General features: G+C 37.9%; 1 protein-coding gene across 2 annotated transcripts; it reads right to left on the reverse strand.

The window, feature by feature from the left end:
* ECT2 (epithelial cell transforming 2) lies at positions 1–25,400 on the reverse strand. 2 transcript variants are annotated; one of them, XM_082766933.1, is made up of 25 exons: positions 25,366–25,400; positions 23,341–23,498; positions 22,344–22,423; positions 22,150–22,242; positions 21,090–21,272; positions 20,508–20,597; positions 19,396–19,503; positions 18,688–18,761; positions 18,441–18,571; positions 17,421–17,536; positions 17,179–17,241; positions 16,594–16,816; positions 15,172–15,308; positions 14,408–14,527; positions 12,999–13,067; positions 11,925–12,035; positions 10,854–10,950; positions 10,311–10,392; positions 9,216–9,294; positions 8,906–9,025; positions 7,233–7,371; positions 5,456–5,610; positions 3,869–3,976; positions 2,595–2,741; positions 1–1,518 (listed from the first exon to the last, which is right to left on the reverse strand). In XM_082766933.1, the coding sequence occupies exons 2-25, from the start codon at positions 23,468–23,470 to the stop codon at positions 1,429–1,431; spliced, it is 2,745 nt and encodes a 914-aa protein (XP_082623059.1). In that variant the 5' UTR covers positions 23,471–23,498; positions 25,366–25,400; the 3' UTR covers positions 1–1,428. The 2 variants fall into 2 exon arrangements, with proteins under 2 accessions (XP_082623059.1, XP_082623060.1); XM_082766934.1 differs by lacking the exon at positions 22,150–22,242.
* Between the last annotated feature and the right edge of the window lie 69 nt (positions 25,401–25,469).

Genomic DNA, 25,469 nt, shown 5'->3' on the forward strand with positions numbered 1-25,469 from the left:
TGCATATTTTGTTTAGATGTTTGCTTTGAATGGATAAAGACAAAACACCCATGGATATACATCCAGTGAAAGAAAGTAGAATAGCAAACATACTAAGAAAATAAAAGGTTCAGTTTGGCAGATTCAGGCCTACCAAGCTGTATACCTTGTTAAAAATAGCTATATACTTTATTAGAGTACATTTGTAGGCTGCAACTCTTTTTTTTTTTAAGCAGAAATACAGACTTTCATAAAATCCTCTTCAGCAAAACCATAAGCAGTGTTATTTTAACCAGTTTATTTACATCACTTGGATTGGCAAAAAGATATAAAAAACTGTTTACAGTCTGACAGATTCAGAAACATCACTAATTACATATAGACATAAGACAGGACACTGGCGGTTGAGAAGATACCAGAAGTTTAAAACTCCTGCTGATATAGACAGTTAAACCGTTAAAGAAATGCAGAAATATACATATTTAGACGGTTCCTGAGATAGCATTGAATCATATTGACTCTTGAAAGGAGATGTAGTTATGAAGGACAACACAGATACATGGGAAAGCCAGATAAAAGCCTTAGGAGTACACTTGAAATTTAGCACACCGAAACCAGGACCTTAAATTACAATGTCACACCAATAATCTCAATGCATTAAACAGTGAGCTGTTAACCAGCTGTTAATTGTATTTAGAAATTGTTTCTTTTTTGTTTATTTTTAAGCAGCCCTTAGTAATGTAAGAGAATGCAATTACTTTTCTTGAGCTTCCATCTCAAAGATGTCATTTTTTTCTTAATCACTTTTTGTGGACAAAGCTAGTCATACTCTTTAAGCTTACTGTTCAGACTAAACCACGTAACATAGCACTGTGTTACAGTGAGGCTGCAGAAGACCATAGAGAAACTGAATTTTATTTCTTCACAAACAGCTATGTTTATAAAATATCTGGAATAAGCAGCTGTACAACAGGTTAACTGTCATACTTCAAAGGTCAGATACTTCATAACGCATCTCCATTTAAGAAATCAACATCTTGAACATTAGAGCCTTCAGCCAACTGATGAAGTCTGGTGAGCATGAGAGTCATCCAAACTAGCAGTAAGTTCTGTGATCAACATCCTCGTTTCAAAAGCTGGTAAACTAGTTTATTGCTTGCAGGGGCCAGTTTCCATAAAAGAAAATGATTCCATTTTGTCAGTGAAAAAATAACCTTGTGCAAGGGATTACCGGGTCTTAAATGAAGACCAAGTTACTTATTCCACTGATTAGATGATCTGCATCAATACAACTGAAAACACCTTTGTGATTAACTTAGTGTTAACTAACATTTTACTAATCATTGCTAAGTGCTAATGACTAAGGTACCATTAATGTCAGCAACAGGTCATTTGAACAGCCAGCTGTTTGTCAGTCACCATGATACAGCATTGCATTTTAAGCCTCCTTCATATCAAGTGGGTTGTCGATCGACTTAATGTATGACTTCTCTTTTCAAAGATTGAGGGAAGGCTGACCAAGGAAGGAGAAGGAATACCCTGTTGGGGAAGAAAAAACATTTGGTCATTTACTAATCAATGTCAATATTGCAGTAGTCATTTTTCAACCTTGATACATAGCATAAGGAACCTATCTGTAAAAAAGATGTTGAAGGTTGGTGGCTTTTGAAATTAATGGTTCAATATTTCTGGATTTTGAATAGCAAAATTAAACTAAAATAGAAGAAGACAAAGATGATAAAAACTAGAAGACTTTTCTTGTTACCAGACCAGAGATTCAGAACGTGTTTTGTTTTTTTTTTTTTTTGAAGAGTTAAACAATTATTGTGTACCTTGCATCACATTTTATGCAATAATACTCTTTCCAAATTTAAGAAGAGGTGCATTATGAAAATCTTAGAGAACAGGGCTCCCCTCATACCCTATAACTTTTTGTATTCTTACTAGATTGGAGCCTCAAGTTAGATGCTGAACACATACCTTCTTGGCTATGGAGAACAATAGACTATATCACGATGACTTGTCAAAGCTTGCTTTAACTGCACCTGTTTATGCACAAGCTAGGCAGAAAGCTGACTTTTCTGGTGGTAGGAACACAGGCTGCTTCTGGGCCTTAAAATTGTACTGACTCTCATGCATCAGTATACAGTACTGAAAGTTAACCTCTGTGTATCAGCTCAGATTTTATACTTCTACATTAGTCATTAAAATACTTTCAGAAGCAATCTTCCGCTGCTCTTTATACCACAGACAAGCTTTTCAATGTGGTCGTGGTAGTTAGGTAACTGGCTGTAGCTGCATGCTTCAAGAATCTTTCAAATAGCAACATTTTAAGCAGATTAAGCAGATAAGGACATGCCATTTCGCTATGAAATCTAACGTCTGTTTACAGCATGTCTATTTGCAGTCATAGGCAATATTTGAAAGTTAATCCTGTGTTCCTCCTTAAATAGCAGTCCCTATCCAACTTCAGTACTCAGTACATCTGTGAATGTAGTTAAGCTTTTTTCTACTGTGGATCACTGAAATTGTTAGAATAAAATCAACACCAGATATTAGAATAACTGTGCTCTTAAGAAGGTTACTTATTTGGCCTGCACAGCCAAATCACTTACTGCCAGTGACGACGTACTGGTCAGGCGGCTGCCTATATAATTCTCATTAGCCGAACTGGGACTTCTTCCTTCCGTTGCACTATGTGACATTAAAGCCCTTCGAAGAGCTCTCTTTGGTGTTTTTGAGAAGGAAAATGCTCTTGTAACCTGGGGAGTTTGAAAAACACTGTTATACAATGACAAAAAAAACAGGCTGTAATAACTACTACAATAAGCTACCATTCAAGTTTTGAATCTTTGTAGGACAGGCTCTGAGTCAAAAATGTATGGTATCTCTTCCTTAATATGACCATATCAAAAGCAAATAAATCAGAACCGCTTGTAGACTTCTTTTAAGGTCCCCTCTACACCTCCTCTTCTTAGTTCTTTCTGTTTGGAAATGATTAAAGTTTTGAGAAGAAAATTAAGGGAGGAGTCAAAATAAGGTCTAGTCTACTAGGATTCCCCACATCTTGCATTTTGCAAAGTCAGGCCTCCCTCCTGTAAATTGCTCTCAGCTCTGTCTTTAGCAGCTTCCAAGTTATGGTAGCCTCTATAGTTTTTCTAGAGAAACTGTATTATCTTGAACACAAAGACAGCTTAAAGGCTGCTGAGAAGAATTGGAGAACAGATTCCTCCTTGCTTCATCTTCTAATCACCCCCCTTCTCACATTCTGCAAGGCTCACTAGAACCAGGCCCAGACAACATGAGAGCAGACATGCAGCCTTCCTCCTGCCTCCTAGATGGGTCCTCTTAGCAAAACAGGGCATACTTCGGTTAGTCAAGAGCTACTACACCATACACAAAAGGAAAACATATAGAGGCAGAGATCAGTCTTCAAGACTTCTTACATTCTCAGTGTATTCTACCAATAGCACATGCACACTCAATACCCACCCTGCTTGTAAAGTTACTCAAATTTGGATAAATACATGCAGCTTTAAGGTGTCATTCAATATACTAAAAGTTATAGCTGAAGTCTTTTTATATTTAACAAATTAAAAATACTAAAGTAAGTTGCATAATTCTATAACAGAAATACAAAAATTGCATAAGATTTATGACCACAATACTTAAAGTACTCCAAAACTAGGCAGTTCAAAACCCAAATTCCTACTTCCTGTCTTTAAGGAACTTATACTTCATTTTATTTCTTAAAAAACTTAAAGCTTTAATTCAGATTAAGTTTATCTTGTGACTGCCATAAGTACTACAAAGCACCTGAAAACAGGAATACTAGTGCAATTCCCTAAAATTCTACAAAGGTAGTGCTTTACAGTAAAACTCATCTTACCTTCTTTGATGTTTTCTTTATTGCTCTAGATGCTCTGCTTAAAGTACTGTCCATATCTTTAGTATTTACTTCAACTGAATCCGGATCAGCAGTATAAATAAGATTTTCCTACAGACAAAAAGTAGTCTTAACAACAGTTGACACATCAGCACTTAAAATAGCATTTTTAGTTCATGAGGTCAGATTAAGGGGTTTTTAAATTGCCATATTTCTCTGTACACATATTGCCTCATTCTTCTTAACATACAGTTAAACAGTTACTTGCACTGATGGTGTTCCATGAGATTGACTACTAGTGCAGTCAGCTTACAGAACCACCTCATCTGTTAGTTTCATGTTTGGTTTGATTTGGTTTCAAGTTCAGGGCTGACCAAAGCGAAGGCAGTGGTTTGGAAGCATGCCTGGCAAGCCTCACTAACTACATAACCTTCTGGTTCACTGGCACATAAGACTCTAAGTGAAATCTTGACAGCTCCAGCTGTAAAACATTAAGACTAAGCCTTTCAGCTTAAGCCCCAATAGATGTTTCAGAATAGCCTTTGCTTTTTTCCTTCCACATCTCACTCAAATTTTAGAATTTGCAAATCAATCTGATTGCAAAGTCAGAGTGCAAAGCAATCTCTGAGTAGCTACTTACAGGAAAAGTGGAGGGGGGGTTGTATAACATGGGAGTGCAAGGTTGCTGGGGTTTTTTGCCTTTGTTTCTTTATTTGGGGAAGAGACAGTTCACCCAAAAACGTTTCAAGAACTCCTAAGGACACCAAATAGCAAGTTGTATGGCTAGTCCTAGTGCCTAACAAAGAAGTAGGTAAAGCTTTTACTGCCACCATGTGGCAAGGCTATGTTATCTCATTCTCACACACAGTTCTAAAAACCAGGGAAGAACAGAAGCATGCTAAACTTAACATTCAATTTTACATTCAAATTAGCAAGAAAGAGGTATTAGATGCTACAAAGCAATAATTACAGAAGTTACAGTAAACGGAATTGAGCATAGTAGGTTGCAATTTGTCAGCATGATTCTGAATGTCCTGTGCAAGGATTAAATGCTTGTTACACAGATTAAATTTCTATCGAAAGACATCTTTCCATCCCTTTGCATTATGTTTATCAGAATCAAGATGGTGAAAACACATGACTGATACAGATTAAAGTAAATTAGAACTTCTGAATTGGTACTTTTTCCACTCAATACTTGGAAGAAAAAAATCAAAGTCAAGTTTCATATTCCTGTGTCCCTACATGAAGTTCAAAGTAAAGCTAAGATACAGTGAAAGCAAGCTGAAGACAATGTGATTTAGAGCTTCTCCTACTGAAGATCTGCAGTGCAGAGTTTAAATTATAGATCATTAATCTATGATGGAGGAAGGGTGAGAGTCTTGATTTCAAGTACTTATTAGCTTCTGCAGAGACTAACTTCCAGGCTGCTTCCTCTTCCACATTTTAACTACTCACTTGCAGATATGCTAGCACAAATGTTTTCTGCTCTATTTCACCTAGCACATTAACAAGTTCTCTAGCTTCCTATACTTCAAGCCAAACAGAGCAAAATATTTCCAGTCAACAACATGGCTCCAGAGAACTTACTGCATCTGCTTTACAAATTGTGTTAGCCACCTGCCGACACAACATCTTCAACCAATCTTCTTTAGGAGGTTCTTCAGTTGTCATCTGGAAACTGAGTAGCTTGTTGTTGAGTTCTGTAGGTGGACGCACAACCAGGGCAAAAGCTTTGTGGCAATCTACAAATTAAAGAAAAAACACAAGAAAAAAGTTTCATTTCATATGCCTCGCCGTCCCCGAGGATTATGGGGGTAACCTTCTAAATAGTTAACCCTCCATCTACCTAGAGCTAGATTTAGAGGAAACATTTCTTAGTGCGTGGACTTACTTGCACAATAGCTGTTGTATCACTTGCATAAGCACTATGAGTTCTGTCTGCATCCTTCATCAAGGAGGTTGCAGTTTATTCAAATAGTTTGTACGCTGTAGTCTGCAGACTACTCAACCTTTACTGGATACAGCAGTAAATATCAATCTCATTCTTTAACTTGAGAAATGTTGGACAGATCATTCTTTTAGTTGACATAGGGTAAACGTTTTCTTTGTTCTATTTTGTAAGGCAGGAAATAGCAACAAAAGATGTCAGCACTAAATATGACATTCAAGGTTCAGGTTACAGAAGTTTTATTGACAAACACCATTCACTTGATAGCAGAAAATTAATCTTTTGCTGAAACTTTATAGAAGATGCAGCTAAGGCATGATGAACAGTTAAGAAAAAAATATCACCACCAATTCAGAAAAGCAGCACTGGAAAAGCAGTCCTGTAAGTTAGAGTAGCTGACCTCTCCCCAAGATTTGTCTACTAAAGTTCTTTGGAAATACTAAACAATATGCTTAAAAATGACTTCCGCCACTCACGGCGCTAATTATGTTTAATAAAGTGCTATACCATAAATTCATAACTGATATACCATAAATTAAGATGACTTTTTAAAGAGAAGTATTTTTAAAGGGAAACCCAAAATTACTTTTTAAAAATGTAGGTAAGCTATACATTTGCTACCTACCTGCTTTGCCATTTCTATTTTTTATTGGGCTCCTACATTAGAGAACATTTAAAGAACATGAACAGATACAACATTCTGCTTTAAAGAACATAAGCAGAACAAGCGTGACGTGCATACTGTCACCCGAAGTGAGATACCAAATCTTTCTAGATAGAGAAACTAGTCTGACTAGACTTCTTTGGAAGAAGTCACTAGCAAGGTTGGAAGAGTTTTGTAGCATCAGTTCAACCGGTCTAGCAATGCATTACTTCAATGAAACCCTTAAGGCCTCGGTACAGAAAAGCAGACACTGAAATTGAGGTCATTTAAATCTTTCTCCTAAATTGCTAAGCATAGCTCCTCCTGAGAATCATTATCATCAGTTACAAAGATTTAGCTTCACAGCAACAGTTCTCATAGCTGGTCAGCCTAACACTTTAGACTAAAGTTTGGGGCTTTTGTTTGATATGTTGTTGTTTGTTTTTTTGTTGTTGTTTGTGGTGTTTTGTTTATTTTTGTAATTTCAGAGCTGTCAAGTATACTCTAATTCATACTGCCATTTGGCTGGCTTATGTTAATGCCATCTAATAGTCCTGTCCAACTCAGCAGCCTGCCTACAGCCTCATACAAGATTCCAGTACAAGGAATTCTGAAGCTCACAGAGCTTTGAACAGCTCATACTAAAATCTCATACCTAACACGCCATACAATAAGTATGTCCTAGCATTCTATCCCATGATGGCAAACCTTCATCCTTCACACTTGGAACAAGATTTTTCATTAGCTATCATGGCATTTTAAAACATACAGACCTTCTGTCTCCCTGATGTCTAGGACTTTTTTGATCTGGGAAAGAGGCATCAGAACAACATGCTTGAGAGATGCAGGAGGCCTCGTGTGGCCATGAGGACTCTTGAAACCACCAATAACTTTGTGACGTTTCCTTGCAATCTGCAGTTAAAGAGAAGACAAGTTAAAGTTAGAAAGCCTACTACCATTGTTTTGTTTGCCTTCTATACTCTTCCCTTCTAGAATATAGGGATGCACAGAAAGCCTTGTTACAGAAAAATATTCTGAAGAGCATTTTGGAGAGCTGCATTACTCTATGACAAAAATCTTTAGTGAATCTTGAGTTAAGAGTTCCTTATCAAGGGTTCGAGTGGCACAGCAATACTTTTTACTTAGCAGCAGTACCCTAACCTCTGAAAAAAATGAGGGACAGGAATTTTGCATTACAAACCTCAGTTCCACCTGGCAGAACAAGCAAGGACACCTGAAAACCTACCTACCATAAGGCAGTCTAGACTTAAACAGAAAAGACATCTATACTAATTATTTAATCTGTGTTATGTTCTGTCTCAGAACTATTACTTGCTGTTGCTCATGCATACAGGCATAGAGAAGGTTTTACATGGGATGTTCATCAGTTTTATTTTACATTATAACATATGTATCTTAGGTGTTTAAGTAGGGTATTGTCAGTAGCTTCTGTTTTACAGAAGTCAAGAGGCTTTAGTGGAACTGTTTTTGTTTTCCTTTCCTTCCTTAAATCAGCTTCACCACTCTTTCTAAACTTTACTCCCAGGAAGAGCTCATCACTAGTTACAAGCATCACTAGGAGACAAAAGCTTGTACTTAAGTCACTGCTTTTGGATTATTTTAGAGCTGGTCTTCTATGAAGACTAAGAAGAGCACCCACCTGATGTTCTTTGCTGCCACAGACAGTAACAGGGAGTTCCAAAGACTGTCACTTACAACCTCAGTTTCTCCACAAAAGTCTCCAAAACAGTTTACTATTCCTTCTGGACCTTCCTAACACACTGTTACTCTAGACACTTGATATGTAGATATTTTCTTTGGTAGCCAAAGCACATACATCCCTGTCTCAGAGGTCCACTATTTACTCACATTAAGTACAATTAAATTTCAACAACAGCCTGCTGAGCCAGGGACTCCAGTGCTTTTTCATCTGTTAGTACCATTCAAAGTGTTATGCAGATAAGCAATTTAATATGTTGAGAATTCTATGTTCTGCTTTAAACAGAAGAAAAGATATAGTTCACTGCTCAGAAGAGAACAGACATTGGCATACAATGCAGAAACGCTACTTTAATCATCTGAGATTCCTGCATATACTAACAAAAAAAAGTTTAGTGACTGACAAGACAATCATCAGTCACTTATGATGACAATTTTTATAGTGTTAGAGATATTGGTCTTATTTCCATAAAACAGCATTAATTCCCTTGCCAAGGCAAAAAATGCCTTCCACTGCTCCTCAGTATCAGCTTTTTGATCTGGCTGCAAGACTGTCCAAAACTGACCAGTTACTTGTGTTGCTTACACAATAGCTACTAGAAAGATAAAATCGTGATGTGTTGAGCATCCCTAATTCTGCTTCAAAGTTTGTTTTTTCTCGTTTAAATTTACATCTTGCATCAAGCATTTTATAACTCAATTCATGAGAAGTACACAGTAATCTTACCTCTAAGCAATCATTGAACAGGAAGAGTGTGACCTGTTCTCCCCGGTCACAGAGGTCATCACCAAGAGCAACAGTTTCCAAACGCTGAACTAAGCTTCGGTGAGATGACAGGAGATTGGCCTATGTGGTAGAAGCAAAAAGCTCATTAAGCATTTAATTCAAGGGCTGGATTACTACTTGCTTACAATTGAACACTGGAAATCTATTTAAAACAGCACCATAGCATTTTAACTACGCATACTTTTGCGGATGGAGCAATACAAGCGAGCAGTCATTTTTACAGGTCTGCAGCTTCAGCGAAGTTACTTACTGGACATCCGTCAACTTCATAGACAACATCAAAGAACTGCCTTTGTGCCTCCGTTTTTCTCTTGTCTTCATTAATATGTCTGAGGGAAGCACATATTTATCTTCAGTATCAAGCAACTATAAGTGATTGCACTGCATTTAAGTCTCACAAAAATAATGAAGCTGAACATTCAGAGTTTGCACAGCATTAGAAAAAAACAAAAAGCAAGTACATTCGCTCATTAAGCACCATATGCTACATATAAGAAACTTCAGAACTAGAATATTCTTGTCATGTCATCACTAGCAGGCATACCATTACATAGTACAACATTTCCCTCCTCACCCAAGAGATTTTGAGCTAGACCCCAATCCAATGCAGTTTTCTCATAGCACATTTTACAGTTCTCACCCCCTAGGTCAAGCATGCACTTCACCAGGAAGCAAATGCAAGAGGAGTAAGATTACAAACTGTTGTTAAAATAAGAAACTTTTGCTCAACTAATACAGGAGGCTTCATTGCTGGAAACATATGCTACATTTCAAAAGAGCTGAGCCTTATAATCTGAACAGCTTCAGCTTTAAGCTAATTAACTTGTGAAATGGTGCCAAGAATAGCTAATATGAGACCACAAGACGAACTAATCTTCCACCAATAACATGTCCTTTCAGTAGAGACACGCATATATGTAAGATTGAAAGATAAATGCATCTCTTCCACTCTGTAGGGGACAGAAATAAGAATTGGAACAGAACAGAGAAGTCAGATCATTCAGATTCATGCAGGGGCAGGGAGTCAGCAGCCCCTTGGATAGGAACACTGTTACAACACCACAGATTCCTTCAAGGGCTCTGGTACAGAAAGACAGCAGAATGGAGACCAATCTGGAAAACCACACATTTTTGAAGCCTTTGATATTTTATTTCCCCTCCACCCATTCTTCAGGTGGGGAATCCTTTGGCAATCATGGCACTCACCACCCTCTGAAGAATACATAGGATTAGGTATGCTTACCTGGAGACTAAGAATACAGTAGCAACATATACTGTTACAGCATTTTTGAAGGAAGAAATAGAACTAAACATCTAACAGTGTCATAGAACGAGTAGCACTTACGTCATCACTTCCTTTAGTGATTCAATAGCTCTTTCTAGGATGATTTTATCTGGATTCTCTTCTGCTGTGTGCTTCTTCAGATCTACAATTAAAAATATTACAATTTTTAGACCCTTAGAGACCTAATGATCCTGAGAATGTCTTCCTAACTCTTGGTTTCCCAGTTTGCTTGTAAGGTAAAACAATTTTGTATCTATTTCATCCTCAAGAACTACCACTACAGCCCACTAAAAGTCACCTTAGAGCCTTCAAATGTATTCACACACCGATGTTCAGCTTACACACACTGGCGTTTAAAGTGACAAAGCAGTTTCTGGTTGCAGCTTCTAAATACTAGTTTAACTGGATGTTATGCTTATGTTACTACTGTTATTAGCCAATTTAAGAGGGCTGCTTTGCTGACTGCCATTAAGGCATGACCAACTCTCTGAAATGGGTGTGTTTCATGTGAGAAGCCGCTCCTAATCATGCCAAAAGCAGCCACTGTCTTGGTTTTACACCTTCATCAACAAATTAATAAGGAAAACCAATAACACTAGTTACCGTTTAGTAGTAGAGCAACACTAGGCAACCTCTGAACAGGACGGATAAGGAGTTCAGCCAGGCTTTGGCGGCCACATTCTGGTTTAGCCTGGTTTATCTGGTGGAAAAGGGGAAAAAGGAAGTAGGAAGTGATTCTCATTTTTCTAATTAAACAGGAGAAAAAGTTGTCTTCCCTAAAACTAGTATTGCAGTAGAAGCTTTCCAGAATCATTTATTGCAGATTCTCAATCATTAAGAGACATGTTAAGACATTCAGACAATCTACCTTGTGTTTACCACTTGATCTACATGCTCAGAATGATTAAACTTCCCATATCATCAACCTCTAAGTCCTTGTTTTGGATGCTAAGACTAAGATGTGGTGAGACAGAATATCTGGTTGTGTTCTTATGCCTTTTCTCCATCTTTTAAATATCAGTATGTAGATAGAACTCCTGGCACCTCCGAAAACAAGAACTGGAATCTGTTAGTTTGATTATTCCTCCTTTGAGAGATGCTTTTTGGATACAAAAGAGGAGGAATTATAGTTAACTACTAGGGCAGAGTAGCTTTAAGTATTTATCTGGAATTTCCAGAGTGTAAAGACTCCTCTTCAGACAACTCTTTCTTTGAAGACAGTCTCTCCCTTAGATCTCCACAGTTATGCTCTCATTCGCTAGTCACAAGAACATTGAGATATCTTACCTCCCTGGAACTTTAACAGCTGCCAAAAGGGAGTTAAAAACTATTTCAGAAATACAAGTCTTAAGCACAGGGAGGGGGACCAATAAAGAATGAGAAGGCATGTATTTGCGAGACTACGATCAGAATGCACTCTTTCAGCAATGGATGCATATAACCAAACTAGCTTGGAAGCTGTAACAAAAGAGGAACTTGTATCTCTTTTGTAAGAGTCTTATGAGGAGCTTAAGGGATTGAAGTTCAAATCCTTCCTATTTCTGTCTCACCAAGAGATGTTCAACATTCCTCCAAGCTTCCACAATCTCACATTCTTTCATCGAGTGCATTAAATAATATGCTTGGTGATAGCCTCCAAGTTCCACCCAAAGACTTATTTCTGTAGACACTCACCTTCAAGAAGGCATGAAACCTTGGCTTCTGTTTTTCGCATCTAGTAATAGTCTCCTTGCTCATTTCAAAGAAATTCACAAATGGAGGGTATGTTTTCACCAAGTCTTTTGACTGAAAAATAAAAAGTTATAGCTCTGCTTTACATCTTATGTAGCATTGTACATATGTCTGTATGCCCTGAGCCATAGGAAGCTGCTCAAAGGCAAATTTTAATAAAGAACATAAAGTGTTTCAAACTCAACTTGTTATATGAACATGAATAAACACTTTTGAATCTTGAACATCTGGCATGCAATGCTGCTGATGAAATAGACCAATCTCAGAAACAAGCACAAATGTGACAGTCTTAGAACCTGCTGAACAGCTCTCAAAGTAGAAGGCAGGTTCTCATCCAGCAAGATGCTTTTAGTGCAAGTTTTGGAAAATTTCAGACTGGTGTTTTCTCCAGTGCATGCAATCGCCTTTTAAAAAAATATTAAACCACAAGAAGCAATACCTCAGACAGAAAAATGTTTGAATGCCAAATACTATTTGCCTCAGCATGATCAAATCAGCAGAAGCACGGGATACGTAGCAGACTTATGTTAAAATGCACTGCAGTCCCAGACCTAGTCTTCCTGTTCTGCACATTATGTACTTGTGAAAACATGGAGTCCTTATTCACACATTTCAACTCTCTAAGAACACAGGAAGTTCCTGCAAAAAAGTTCCTGTTTTTCAAGTTCCTCACTATTGAAAGGAGGCAGAAGATCACTGAGAGTACAGTAAGTCCCTTTTAACATTTGATTAGAAAGTATGTCTATAGTGTTGTGAATTAAAAGTTTTCAGGCCACACTTACTGCAGTTCTACTCCCTCATGCATACACTCAGATTTATTAGTTGAGTTAGATGATGCATAAGTAATCCATGTCAAGACCAACTCAACTAAGAAGTCTAGATAGAAAATACAATGATACAAGTTAGCATTCTTCCTCACTTTAATGCTTTGCTTGTGTGCTTGCTAGCTCCTACAAATGAATTATTTATAAGGTAAAATAACAACTCAGTTCTAATGCACAAAAAAGAAAGACTTACATATTTAAGAAAGATATCACCAATACTTTTGTTTTCAGTCCAATTTATCATAAGATCTTCCAGGTCTTCCTACATTACATGCAAAGATTGGGAGAAAAAAATAAGTGTGAGCTGCATAAAGCTGTAGATGGGACCAGTGTTCTGTCAGTTAGCAAAGAAACTGAGACGGTAATAACAGGCAATCCTAAGAGCTGTACAACTCCACATTAACACTCTTAAGTCTATTAAGAAATGATAGCAAAATACCTCTGGCTTACCAAATACAGTTTTGAATCCATGCACTCAATCTACCAGCGTCAGCACTAGCCAACTCTGCAACAGATCTGCATCCACCACCCTACTGAGCATACCCCAAACGATTAAAGTGTACACAGTGGACAGTTAAACCAACTGTCACTAAGTGACAAATTAATACAGGACTCTAAGTCCATAACAGAAGATAGGATTCAAACAGAACATGCATAGGTGTTGCATAGGTGCACTCAGTGCACCAGGGGTCAAGAAAAGTGAGAGCAAGTTGTTAAGCCTCTATCGACTTGATAAGGATCAAGCTTATTTACTGTCAGCTAATTATGTGGATAGAAGGGCACAGCTGAAGTTGAGGATTCCCTTTAAGTTGAAAGGTTTCACCATTAGCATTCTTCGCATGTTTCTTCCACTTCTCTCATCTTTATTACACAAACAATGAAAGAAAACAGAGTCACACTAAACATAAGTGACTGTGCAACAGGTGAATCCTATCTGCCACCTGGACATGCATACTACTTTCCTCTCCTAATCACAGGAGGTCCACATCAGCATCTGTCAGTGATTAACTAGATGGGATCCCAACAACTAAAAGATATGCTGAACATTCATCTATTTTTAAAGCCTGTGAAACACAAACAGACCAACTATTATTTGGAGGAAATTTTATGACTATATTTGATGAAGACTTGCATTGTAGTCTGCTGTGAGACTCAGACCAAAATACAGCAAACAAAGCATCAATAAAAGTTTGATAACTTTAGCTATTCTTCCAAGAGTCCTTGCTTACCACATCAATAGAAATATGCATGTTGTAAGCACTTGTGAGAGCTAAACTATTATTTGGCACCTCTGGCCCTTTTGACCAATTTTGTATCAGTTACAGAAGACCCCTTACTTGAAGGGAGATTAACATGGGAAAAGAACAAGCCAGCTCACAAATGGCAGTATTAGTTACATGTACAACACTTACACTTCAGGTACTTATGAATAAGTGTAAATCCAGAACATACTTTAAATTTTAACTTAACTCCATAGGTTAAACAGTAAATTTAATTCACCAGGAAGAATCTGTATCCATCCAGCAGACATCATGTTACATATGCAGGAAGTATTTAAAGCCTGCATCATAGTTTCCCCTGTGGGGCAAAGTTACAGCTTACCTTGATTTTAGTGTGTACATCAAGAATATCTGGAATGCTGCCAAATATAGTCTTAATCTCTTCCTGTGCAAGTATTGGTCCTCCAAGTTGTCCTTCCTTTTCCAATGGAACTTGAAATAACTGATGAATTGGACAAGAAAAAGAAGTCTTCACCCTCCACAAGTTGTGATAGTGATGAAAGCAATGGTGTCTTGTTTCTAGATCATATTTTTCTACAGTCACAATCTTGAGACATTTTGTTGCTACTTGGCAAGAGTGTGTTACGGAAGAGTGGTTTTAAGATATTAACACTCAGTTCAGTAACATTTCATCTACTTTTCTACTCACACGCACCTTGGCTTGTTCTTTAGGTAGATAATAAGCCGCAAAGTGAAAAACTTCCAGGAAAAGCTTTACTTCTAAGAAGTTGTTTAATACACTGCTCTTCTTGGAATAATAAGTTTGTGGCGTTTTTTTTTTCCTCCATCTCTCTATGCACAAATATCTTAAAAATCTAAGTCACGAAGATCCTATTTTCTCAAAGCTTTGGGTTTTCATACCAACTGCAAACCAACTGCAGATCCCAGATTAGAAGTTATAATTTCCAGCCTTTATGATTAACAATTTTATATGCCAGTAAAATGACATGAGAATGTATACATCATCTTTCACCAACCTTTCATGCCCGAAGTATTTAAAAAGCTGAAGATCACAGGTTGAAAACATTATCTAAATACTAGGTGTCATACTACAATTGAACTGTACTTGCTTTAATGCCAGCTTACCTGAATAATTGTTGTAAGAATATCAACGTAGTTACTTTCTGTCTGATATAATTCCTTTGCAACTTGCCATCTTGCAGACTGCTTCAGTGGAAGAGGAGTTGAGTTTTTTGAAGGCCTTGCGCAGGATTTTGGTGTTTCTAATTTTGGAGAAATTTCCAAAAGAAAATAGTTGTATTACAATTCAAAGCTCCTGAAAAATTCACCCTCCAAGATAAAAACCTTCGGAATTCAAGAGAAGGCTTTTTAAAAAAAAGCTTTTCATTAATTATCAGGGCTCCTTCTATGAAATGACTATTACCACCTTATTATAGAACAACAGTAACACATCATTTCTCAAAATTGCTTCTAAGCTATTAGGCCGCTAGTAAACCATTAAAGGGAAGGTCAGCAGCTTAACTCTTATGTTTAGTAGAAAAAGGGGTTAGGTGCTGAACATTATTTATATGTATATGAGGCACATTATTTTTCTAAGTTCTCTTTGCCATGTAAGCAAATCTTTCAGCTGTCTCATCTTACATTAGCTATGTAACCCAAAAAACATTTGAGATAAGTCCTGACATACGAAATTTACAATATTTCATTATAGGTAGATGGCTGGAGTAACAATGAAGAAAAGAGGGTTATTGTTCTTAAAGCTAAAGCTGAGGGGGACCTAGAACAGACCAGTAATTTAAGTAGCACTTCCTGAAACTGTTTGCTGATGTTACATAGAAGAAGCTTCCATACCAGGTGTTACAAGAGTTACAGCACAATCTAAGAAAGCTAATTTTAGGATCAGCTGAAGCTTTCCTGTATTCCTTCCGAATTATCACTTACAGGTTGTGCCTCTGAGATTACTTTGACTTAAAAGTCACAGAATGGTTTGGGTTGGAAAGGACCTTAAAGTTCATCTAACTCCAATCCCCACCATTGGCTGGGACACATCCCACCAGACCAGGTTGCCCAAAGCCCCATCCACCCTGACCTTGAACACTTCCAGGGCAGGACAACCACAACTTCTCTGGGCAACCTGTTCCAGTATCTCACCATCCTCATATTGAAGAATTTCTCCTCAACACCTAATCTAAATCTACTCTTAGTTTAAGACCATTACCCCTTGTATACAAGTATTATACATTACATATATATATAGTACTCGTACAGTCTAAGAATTGTATGCAAGCTTTTGCTTTAAAAGAGCAGCATAACTCTAAATACCTCCCTCTGTATATGCTGCTGAATATGCTTACTGAGATGACAAGAGGCAACACAGCCTCTGTCTGAACTCTTCAATTCTGCATCCTACACACTTCAAAGGAAACCTGGAATTACTCAGGAAACCTGTAGCAAAACCTGTAAGGCTTCCCCATCACTGTCATTATCCCTCATATACAGAGAGCTCTTAAACATTGCAGTGTGACTGAGTGAAGATTTTCACTCTACCTCCATTGGTAGTGCTTGACTCTGGAGTGTTAGAGATATCCAACAAGGAGCCAATAGAAAGGGAATGTTCAGCTGATGGGCGTTTGCGAGGAGGGAACGGTGACATGTCTGTTTCCCTAGTCAGTTGTGCAAGAGTCTCTTTCAAACGACGCCTTTTGCGGTTGCTGTTTGGAGTATTCAGAGAAAGCTGTGACACAGACTTTTTGAGGCCAGGACTCTCCGACTGTAATAAGAAAGTTCAGTTAAGCATTTTTACCTGCTGTTTCCAGATCAGCTCAGTGCAAAGGTAAGTCAGAAACGAACACACAAAATGTTTCTCAGAGAAACCAGACAAAGCCCTATTTTTATTTCCAAAAATAGGAAACCATACTATTTTTTTGTTTGGACTAAAAATACTTTTAACCTTCAGGAAACAAGAAAAGGCTTTTCCAAATTAATATTTTGGACATTAGATTTATAATGGATCATCTTGAATTTAAACGGTACTTTAAAAAAAATTTGATCTCTGGCCCCACACATACTATTATACATGCTAATTCTACCCTGAAATACAAGCTGTTTCTTACGTGAAGGATTTCAACATACCTTTTCAAATAAATACATGGACTCGCCAGCTCTGGCATCCATTTGAATACTTCCCCAGAACCACTGAAGGAAAAAGAAACATTAAAATTACATAACAAAAAGTACTCAAAATAATATATATAGCACTAACACAATTTGCATACTAAATGCAAACGTAGGGCTTAATTTTTAAAAAAAAAAAAGCAACTCACACATGGGGTAGTATAAACAAAACATTATTCCAAGGACTTTTAAGCACTAACCTCTTGCTTTACAACATAAAGCTTTTTTAAAGGTTCAAATGGAAGATCTTTTATTGTACTTTCTTCAACCACTAAGTGCGTACACCTTTCATCACCAACTGGTAAATAATGTCCTCCTAGGTAAAAAAAAAAAAAAAAATAGAAAGAGGTAAACCAGCAAGACAGAAGAATATTGTTAAAAATTAGTTCACTAGATAGTTTTATAACACTTAGCTTTTATGACAAAAGAGACAAGCAGAAAGGAACTTATATAACACCCCATATATAACCAGTGGACAGCTTTTAAGAAATACAGCATACAGTAGCAAAGTACACATTGAAAGAGTCAAGAAAACCTACAGTTCAGACAACATTAAAGCATGTCTAGCAATAAATACAATATTCTTCTGAAAAATTTGTCTTGTTTCATTGAAGAACAAGGCAGGAATACTCTCTACATCCACAAGCTAGAACCTGCACATACCACAATTTTATAAATAGCTATAGGTAGAAAGGCCAGGGAGTGAGAAAACAGGCAAAATTAGCCAGCTTTCATCTGTTTTGAGGATGACTTACTGTTACAAGCTTGCTCCATTCCCATTTCTCTAGCATGCATACTCTAGCAATAGAGGACTGGAGACAGTTACCTGTTACATCATGACTGTCTATGCATTTCTTAACATCATACTACACAAACAGTAAAATCAAACACCTCCAATCAAGAGTTTTACCAGCAATGCCTCCTATCAAAATTGCAAGCTTTCTATGACACCTTCAGGCATCCTGTAATTTTGTTTTAAACTGCCTAATTTCAATCAGCCTAGGAAGTTTCAACAAGCGTTCAACAGCTATGACATCCAACATTCAACACTTATGACATGCAAAAAAATGAATTCCCAGCTTTCCAAATTGAAGATTCTTCAATAATGCTTTAGGATTCATGGTCCAGCATTTCAGTTTCAGTGAAATATTAGTACCAATATAATATTTATCAGCTATAATCCCCATTCTTTTCACAGGTCAGCATTAATAAACAATAACCTTGCATTTCTGTCATTTCTTCCATGTTAGCTTTCTCTTCATCAGAGAATCCAAGGAAACTTAACATGCAATCCTGGAAAGGAGGAACCTTGAACCGATTCTTAAAGTCATCATCAACTGCACAGAAATCACTGGAGAGAAGAGATTTTAAAAAAAGGTCAGTGGTACGTCACTATTTAAACATAAGTTCAAAACACTACAAATGAACAGGCTGTAAGTTCAGGATTGGAGGAAAGTAAGCACTTACATTTCATTCCTTTTCTCCCAAGCCTTATAAATCCACTCAGCTTTCATGATAGGAGTACCAAGGCTTACAGCAATCTACAAAATAAGAAGAGCATCAATTGTAACAAGCAAGTTTTCCACTTAAGTCTTTTGATGTCAAGAAAAAAATTAACATAGTTTTTATTTTTCAAGATACACATTGCCTAAAACCAAGCATTCCTTCAAGAATCATTTCTTACTGCAGAACCTAAGAGTTAAAATGTATCAACTCTTCAGTGTCTAGGAGGTAGGACCAACAGCTATTTTGACATTTACTCAGAATTGCACTAATTTGTTACATAAAAACAAATTCCAGTGGAATATGCAATCTTTTTCTGCTTCCTATAAATTGTACAAAGATTAAAGTCCCAGCCTGCTTTTACAAAGAGGAAGTGACTATTCTAAAGGTAGCTTCCACGATTACTTGAGAGATACTAAGTTTTTCAACTTTTTCCCCGGTGAGCTGGCAAAAAAGGTGATTTTGGGATTTAGGGAATTAAAATTATTTATATGTCTAAGAGACAAAAGTCAAAGCTCAACACCAGATGGAGATGAACTTGCAATGACAAGTCATTGCTGGTGGTACAGGAAAAAAGCCAGTAACTTACAAGCTGAAAAATAATTCAAGGACTCAATTTAGAAGATGTAAATTCTCAAAGTTTCCATGAAGTACAAATTGAAGCTTACATACTCTGAATTTGTCCCCATGCGTTGAGTTAGCCACCAGATGCGTAACTTTTGAGCTGAAGTCTCTTCGAATAATTCCACCCATATGATGAACTAAGGTCACTAGCTTAACCTGCAAGATAAAGACAAAAGTTTAAAGTATATATTTTGAAATAGTGTGGAGCAAGAGAGGTACAAGAATAGTTCAAGTACAGTTTACAAAACAAGTGATAAGAGGTTGCATTAAACAGCTGATACAACAGAAGAATTATTAGCTTGCCCTCCCCCCCTTTTTTTAAATAAACATTTTATGCACCTTGAGAAAGGCTGCCCAAGATACTGGTACTCTCATGACTAACGTCATACACAGTGCCTTCACCATTTCACATGGAATAAATTTGAGGTGCGTTATCCTCACTGATTTGGCAATTCAGCCTGAAGGGACAGTTGCCAGAACTTATATAGGAGACTGCAAGCTGTTTGAATCCTGTCCAGTTTGAATCCTGACAATCAAATATAACCCTAACACTGGGTAAAGGCTTCATATATTTTTATTTCGTCCTAACAAAGATGTAGTGCCATCTTATTGATTGTCCCAGACATCCAATAGGAAAATTGGGTGCCAATTGCATCACCAAAACAGAAAAGTGCTAGGGTGTAAGACCACTTAATACTCGCGTATGTCAAAACTAAAGTCCTGATAACATGATAGAAGCAAGTGCCCCAAATAAAACTGCAAAGCTTTACTTCATCACACAACTTCCTGTATAAAAAAATAAAAGAACATCACTGGGCAAACGTGATCTTATTGAAAAACCTAAATGTACAAATATTAAAGTACTATTGAATTGTAGTTTAATGCCACTCAAAAAGTGGGCAAAGGAACAGTTTTCTTTTCTTTGAGCAACAGTTTTGTTTTTCTTGGGCAAAGAAACAGCTTTGTTACCATCCTCAAACATCACTGCCTTAGTACATGCAAGAAAACAAAAGAACAAACAGAGCAAGTCATTTCTGTTATACCAGGTCTACACTTGGTTAAGTCTTACGAGTGACAGAAGAGAAGAATATTTTGAAAAATATGCTTAGCATCGCTTTACTCATCCAAGGGGGGGGAAGTGAAAAAAAGGAGAGTCTTACTAATTCATCTTTCTTTCTGAATCCCGTAAAGCAGAGTACCAAGTTCAACATACTTGCACAGTACAGCGGACGACATGAGAAAGGTAAAGGCTGGAAAACAAAAAGGTAGTTGGCTTATTAGTCAAAATAATGTTAAGATACTTCTATTAAATATTGAATACAGTATTATTCCTAGTATTAAAATATATTAAACAGTCCAAGCCTGTGTTTTCAATTATGCCTCAGCTTCAGACCCACCCGTGTTCTGATAAAGTAACTAAGCCCCAAAGGCAATGCTTTGTGAGTATTCTTCCCAACCCACTCCCCTCTACATGAGGGCTTTTGGATATATAAAGTGTCTTTTAGTGCATCATTAGTACACTGCCTTTCCTAATGGCACAAACTCCCCCAACTACTGCAGTAGCTGTGATCTTACCTGTGGCTCTCTCATCACACGCAGTTACTGTTCTAACAGTACTAAAACTTGCCTTTCCTCAAACTTATTTTGCTGACAGTATTTGTGATTGACAAAGCAAAGGAGATTTTGTTTTGAACACACCAGGCAGAACTCACTGCATGAGAGAACTACTCAGCTGCACATACCTCTCCTTTCCGTGCACAATGCAGTACCAGTGGCGGGCCAACGACACGACAATCTGCCTTGCAGAGACTGTTAAAGATGGAATCTTGAAAGTCTGTTACAACAAAGACTGTCTCAAATTCTGGGGAATCAGAATCTCCAAGCTCTTCTATTGTATCCGTCTTTATGTAGGGCACTTTAATTTCCTGGGGAGGAGGGGGAAGAGAAGCATTATTCAAACTCCAACTTTTTTTTTTGGACCATTAGGAGAACGATCAACATACATATTCCCCGAAGGATTTGTGAAAGCTGGATGAGATATTATTCTCTAGCATAAGAATAGCTATGAACTGCACCTAAAAATTTCTTGAAGTAATTCCTACTTCTGAAGAATAAGAATTCAAATTATTAGAAGTAGTTTACACTGACAACATAGAATCAGCAAATAATTACAGATGATAAAAAAAAAACTAAGCACATAAGAGAAATGAAATCTCTCCTTTCAGACTGTCAGAACACCTTAAGGTACTCCTAGATGCTATTAAAAAGTAACACCCAGCTTGCAACAGCAAGCCTCATGCTGCATATCATCTAAAGAACAGAAGTCAATTTAGTTCAACAACTGATATTTCTAAAGGCTTAAAAATTTGGTCTGTCCCAATTTCAGTCACTAGTTCCAAATTCTATTTTCTAGGTGTTTCACATGAAAAAGGGAACCCATTCTTGCACATAAGTTTAAATGCAGCTTTCAATTGAAAGAGGTCAGCTAACCAATTAAAGTCAGTTCATAGCAAACCTTATGCATTGACTGAATAAGCATGCAGTTGATATCTCCACTAGTATTTCTATTCCCTTGTTAGAGAACACAGCTAATTAAGAGCTGCAGATATTACTTCCTTATATGAGAAATTGAAAGAAGCTCAAGAAAATTGAGAAAATTAAAAGATTTAAGTGACACCCTCAGCAGAATTAGCATATCTTGTGACCACTACCCCAGTTAATATCAAAAGTATCCACATGTTTCAGTCCCAGTGAAGTGCAACATGCTGCATGCAATCACAGGTGCTTAATTGCATGACATACCATATGAATAATACTTTTTATTAGTTTTTCTTCTGATTTACCAGGGCTAGTTTCCTTTATCTTTATAACTGGCACTTCCATTATCTTAATGGTCTGTGGAAGAGGAGAACTTCAGTACAGAACCAAATCGGTTATCAGAAGTCCAACACCATAGCACCTCATTCCAGCGACTCTGTCCCCTTAGACACACATACCTCCAAGGCTTTCAGAAGCTCCTCATGTTTCCCTGCTTCTTGAACCAAAACCACTCTTGTTTCTATTTGAGGCATTTCTTCTGTTTATAGAGAAACAAAGACAATAACCGTATTTCAATAGAAAATTCCATGTTAGTTCTAAATTGAGCAATGTCTAGAACAGGCAGACTGTATCCTTCTCAAGATACCTCATTTACCAGGGTCAACCCTGAAAATAAGCGTTGCTTCAAGAAGCCTGCCCTTACATTAAGGCATATCTCACTGGACATGCAGCCTAAGTTTTCTAGTATATGGTAAAACAAGATGCTGCAATTCGCGGACACTTACCTGACAGTCAAAACAAAATTATTAAATTAATACTTGCAACAGAATTGGATACCAAGACTTGCTGAAAAATATTCAGTTGGTATCTCTGATAGCTTCTGTGCCCTAATAATGGCTCAGTTGCACAAGGGAATGTCAGAAATTAAATTAGATATCCTGCTCTTCTCCAAGCATAAGTTTTCAAAATACAAGAAGGGTCAAGTTCTGCGTCCAACAGTCATTGGCTCCAAAACACTGCTACAGGATTTTGGCTACTGCCATTTTTTTTATTTTTTTTTTTTTTTTTTTGCTATTGCAGACAAACAAATATTTGTTGTTGCCTTTCTTTAATCTTAAGATTAGTTAAGAAATCAAATACATTTCAAGCTCAAGACTATTCATCTTTTTAAGGGTTACCTGTAATCCTACACAACAGAGCAACTGTAGTTTCCAAACACTTATCAGAACATCACTTAAAGTGATCTACTCCACAGAAGAGGCATCAAATGGGACTGACAGCTTTCTATATATTAGTCAGAAGACACATTAGATTTCACAGCTGTAACCTAAAATTTTGATATCAAGATGAGTTTCAAATGCAGACAGTTCCTTTGCTGGTGGAAAGATACCAAACCAACACCCATTTGGCTACACTAGTTTTCCAAACCTTCTTAAAATACACTTTTCACATCACCTTCAACATCCAAAACAGATCCAGGAAATTCATTCTCTTTGGAGGTTTCTATAATTCTTGAATCAAGAACAGAAGAATCAGCCAAGAGGCTCCTCCCGGTTTCGGACATCAGCGTACTGTTGTCAGCCATGATTATATCCCGTTTCTTTCTACAACAGCTAGAAGACAGATGCACTAGTTTAAGTTACAGTTGCAAAGGCTCATTAATAAGAGTCCTATGACTAAGGCTGTCAGAAATAACTTCAGACTCATTAAATCCCACTCACACTGATGGAACAGTTCTGAAAGAGTATGTAGAGTCGCACAACTGCTGGAAGGACGGACAACTAGTCTATTACAGAAGTGTTTTTGAGCAGACTGCTTACCACAAGCACCATTCCTTTGCACAGAAAGCTGCAGAGAGGATACTTGAACTCTGAACAGCAGGGAAGCACTAAGTTCAGAGTTCATTAAAAAAAAAAAAGTCATCACAAAATACTGACAAACTAAATGCACTCATGTGCTTCTGTAATGAACTATCATGAGCTAGAGTTATCACCAATATTAGCATTATTAACATAAAACATTAGCAGAAGAATATGGGTACACAAAGCATCTTAATAAAATTTGAGCTTTCGGGTGAACAGGCTAGAAGGCTGCATTTTCAGGCTAAAATTATGTTGGTTACATGGAAATGAGCACCCAGGGCGTGGAACTGGCAGTACTTACAAATGAAAATCAGGTTTCTCAAAATGAATCAAAGTCTCTACCAAGCTAAAAAGCATATAGATACCTATCCATACAATCTTGTCTATTGCTTCACGTCAACTATAATACAGAAGTATCCACCAGTAAATTAAGAGGCTTTCTCCTTCTCACAGATAGAATATATCTGTGCCCTCCCTGCTTATCAAGGAAGTTTGTTGCATACTGGAAGGGCAGAATCCTTCATCCTTTCATATTTGGCACAGGTAGCTAAACTACCTGAACCTTGTACCAGCAAATATGTTCTAAGCCACCTGCCCAAGACGCAGCACATTTTCTTCTGCACACAAAGCGTGCATTACCTGTGATTCATCAGCCACGTTAAATATTTACACGATATCAAAAACTACCTAGAATAACCACTATATATGAACTACTGTAGTCTATAAAGCCCCTGTATCACTTTAACAGAAGCTCTTCTCATGACCACAGATGCCCATTTAAAACAGCAGCTACCAGAACAACACATTAAAGCAGTGTCTGAAATGTTGTGAGGCAGTACTACTCAAGGAGAACAGCACATACTGTTTTGCAAGTTGTGCAGCATCCATCCAGTTACAGAGAAAAGTAAAGCCAGAAGACAAAAAATTAAGTATGTTTTGGCATGACAGGAAAAAAGGAAAAAATATATATTTTTTTTCAGTTATTTGCAAAGTTAGATCCAAAAAAAAAAAAAAAAGCGTCTAGTAAGATACAAAATTACTTTGAAATACTACAGATTAAAAAATAGAAAAAAAAAAAGGAAAAAATCGCTGATGTGATGCCTGTCATATTGCTGATACCATCCCCAATAACATGTCTATGAGCATGCGCTTTCAGAGAACCCCAGTTTATTAAGAAAAAGCCTGTAGCTTGGGCTAGGCATCAACCTTCTTCACGGCCTTCCCAGTTTATTTATGGAATTTCGCTTCAGATTTATTTTTAAAGCCTGCCACAGCACTCGCAGGTTAACCAATGCCATCATTACCCTCCCCAGCGGTTAACCGTAACCCCAGCCCTAGGATTATTGACGCTGACCCCCTGACAGCGCCCACGGGCAGAGCCTCCCCTCACACGGCAGGGACCGGGGCCCGCCCCCCACCGCCGCCAGCTTCCCGCGGGCCCAGCGGGGCCCCCCGGGACCCCTCAGCAGCTCTGAGGCACCCCCAGCCCCCAGACCGCCTCCCCCAGACCCGGGGGCGGCTCCGCAGCGCTCCCGAGCCCCCGTGCCCGTCCCCTGAGGCCGCGGCCCCCCCTCAGGCCGTGCCTGAGGCCCCCCGCCCGCCCCTCACCGCCCCTCACCGCCAGGCCAGGCCAGCAGCGGCCGCCGCCGCGGATTCAAAAAGCGAGCCGCCGCACTAAGCGCGCCGCCCATTGGCTGCCCGTCCCCGCGGCCGCCTGTAAGC

The sequence above is a fragment of the Aythya marila genome (genome assembly GCF_965140915.1).
Source record: "Aythya marila genome assembly, chromosome: 9".
NCBI classification, from domain to species: domain Eukaryota; kingdom Metazoa; phylum Chordata; class Aves; order Anseriformes; family Anatidae; genus Aythya; species Aythya marila.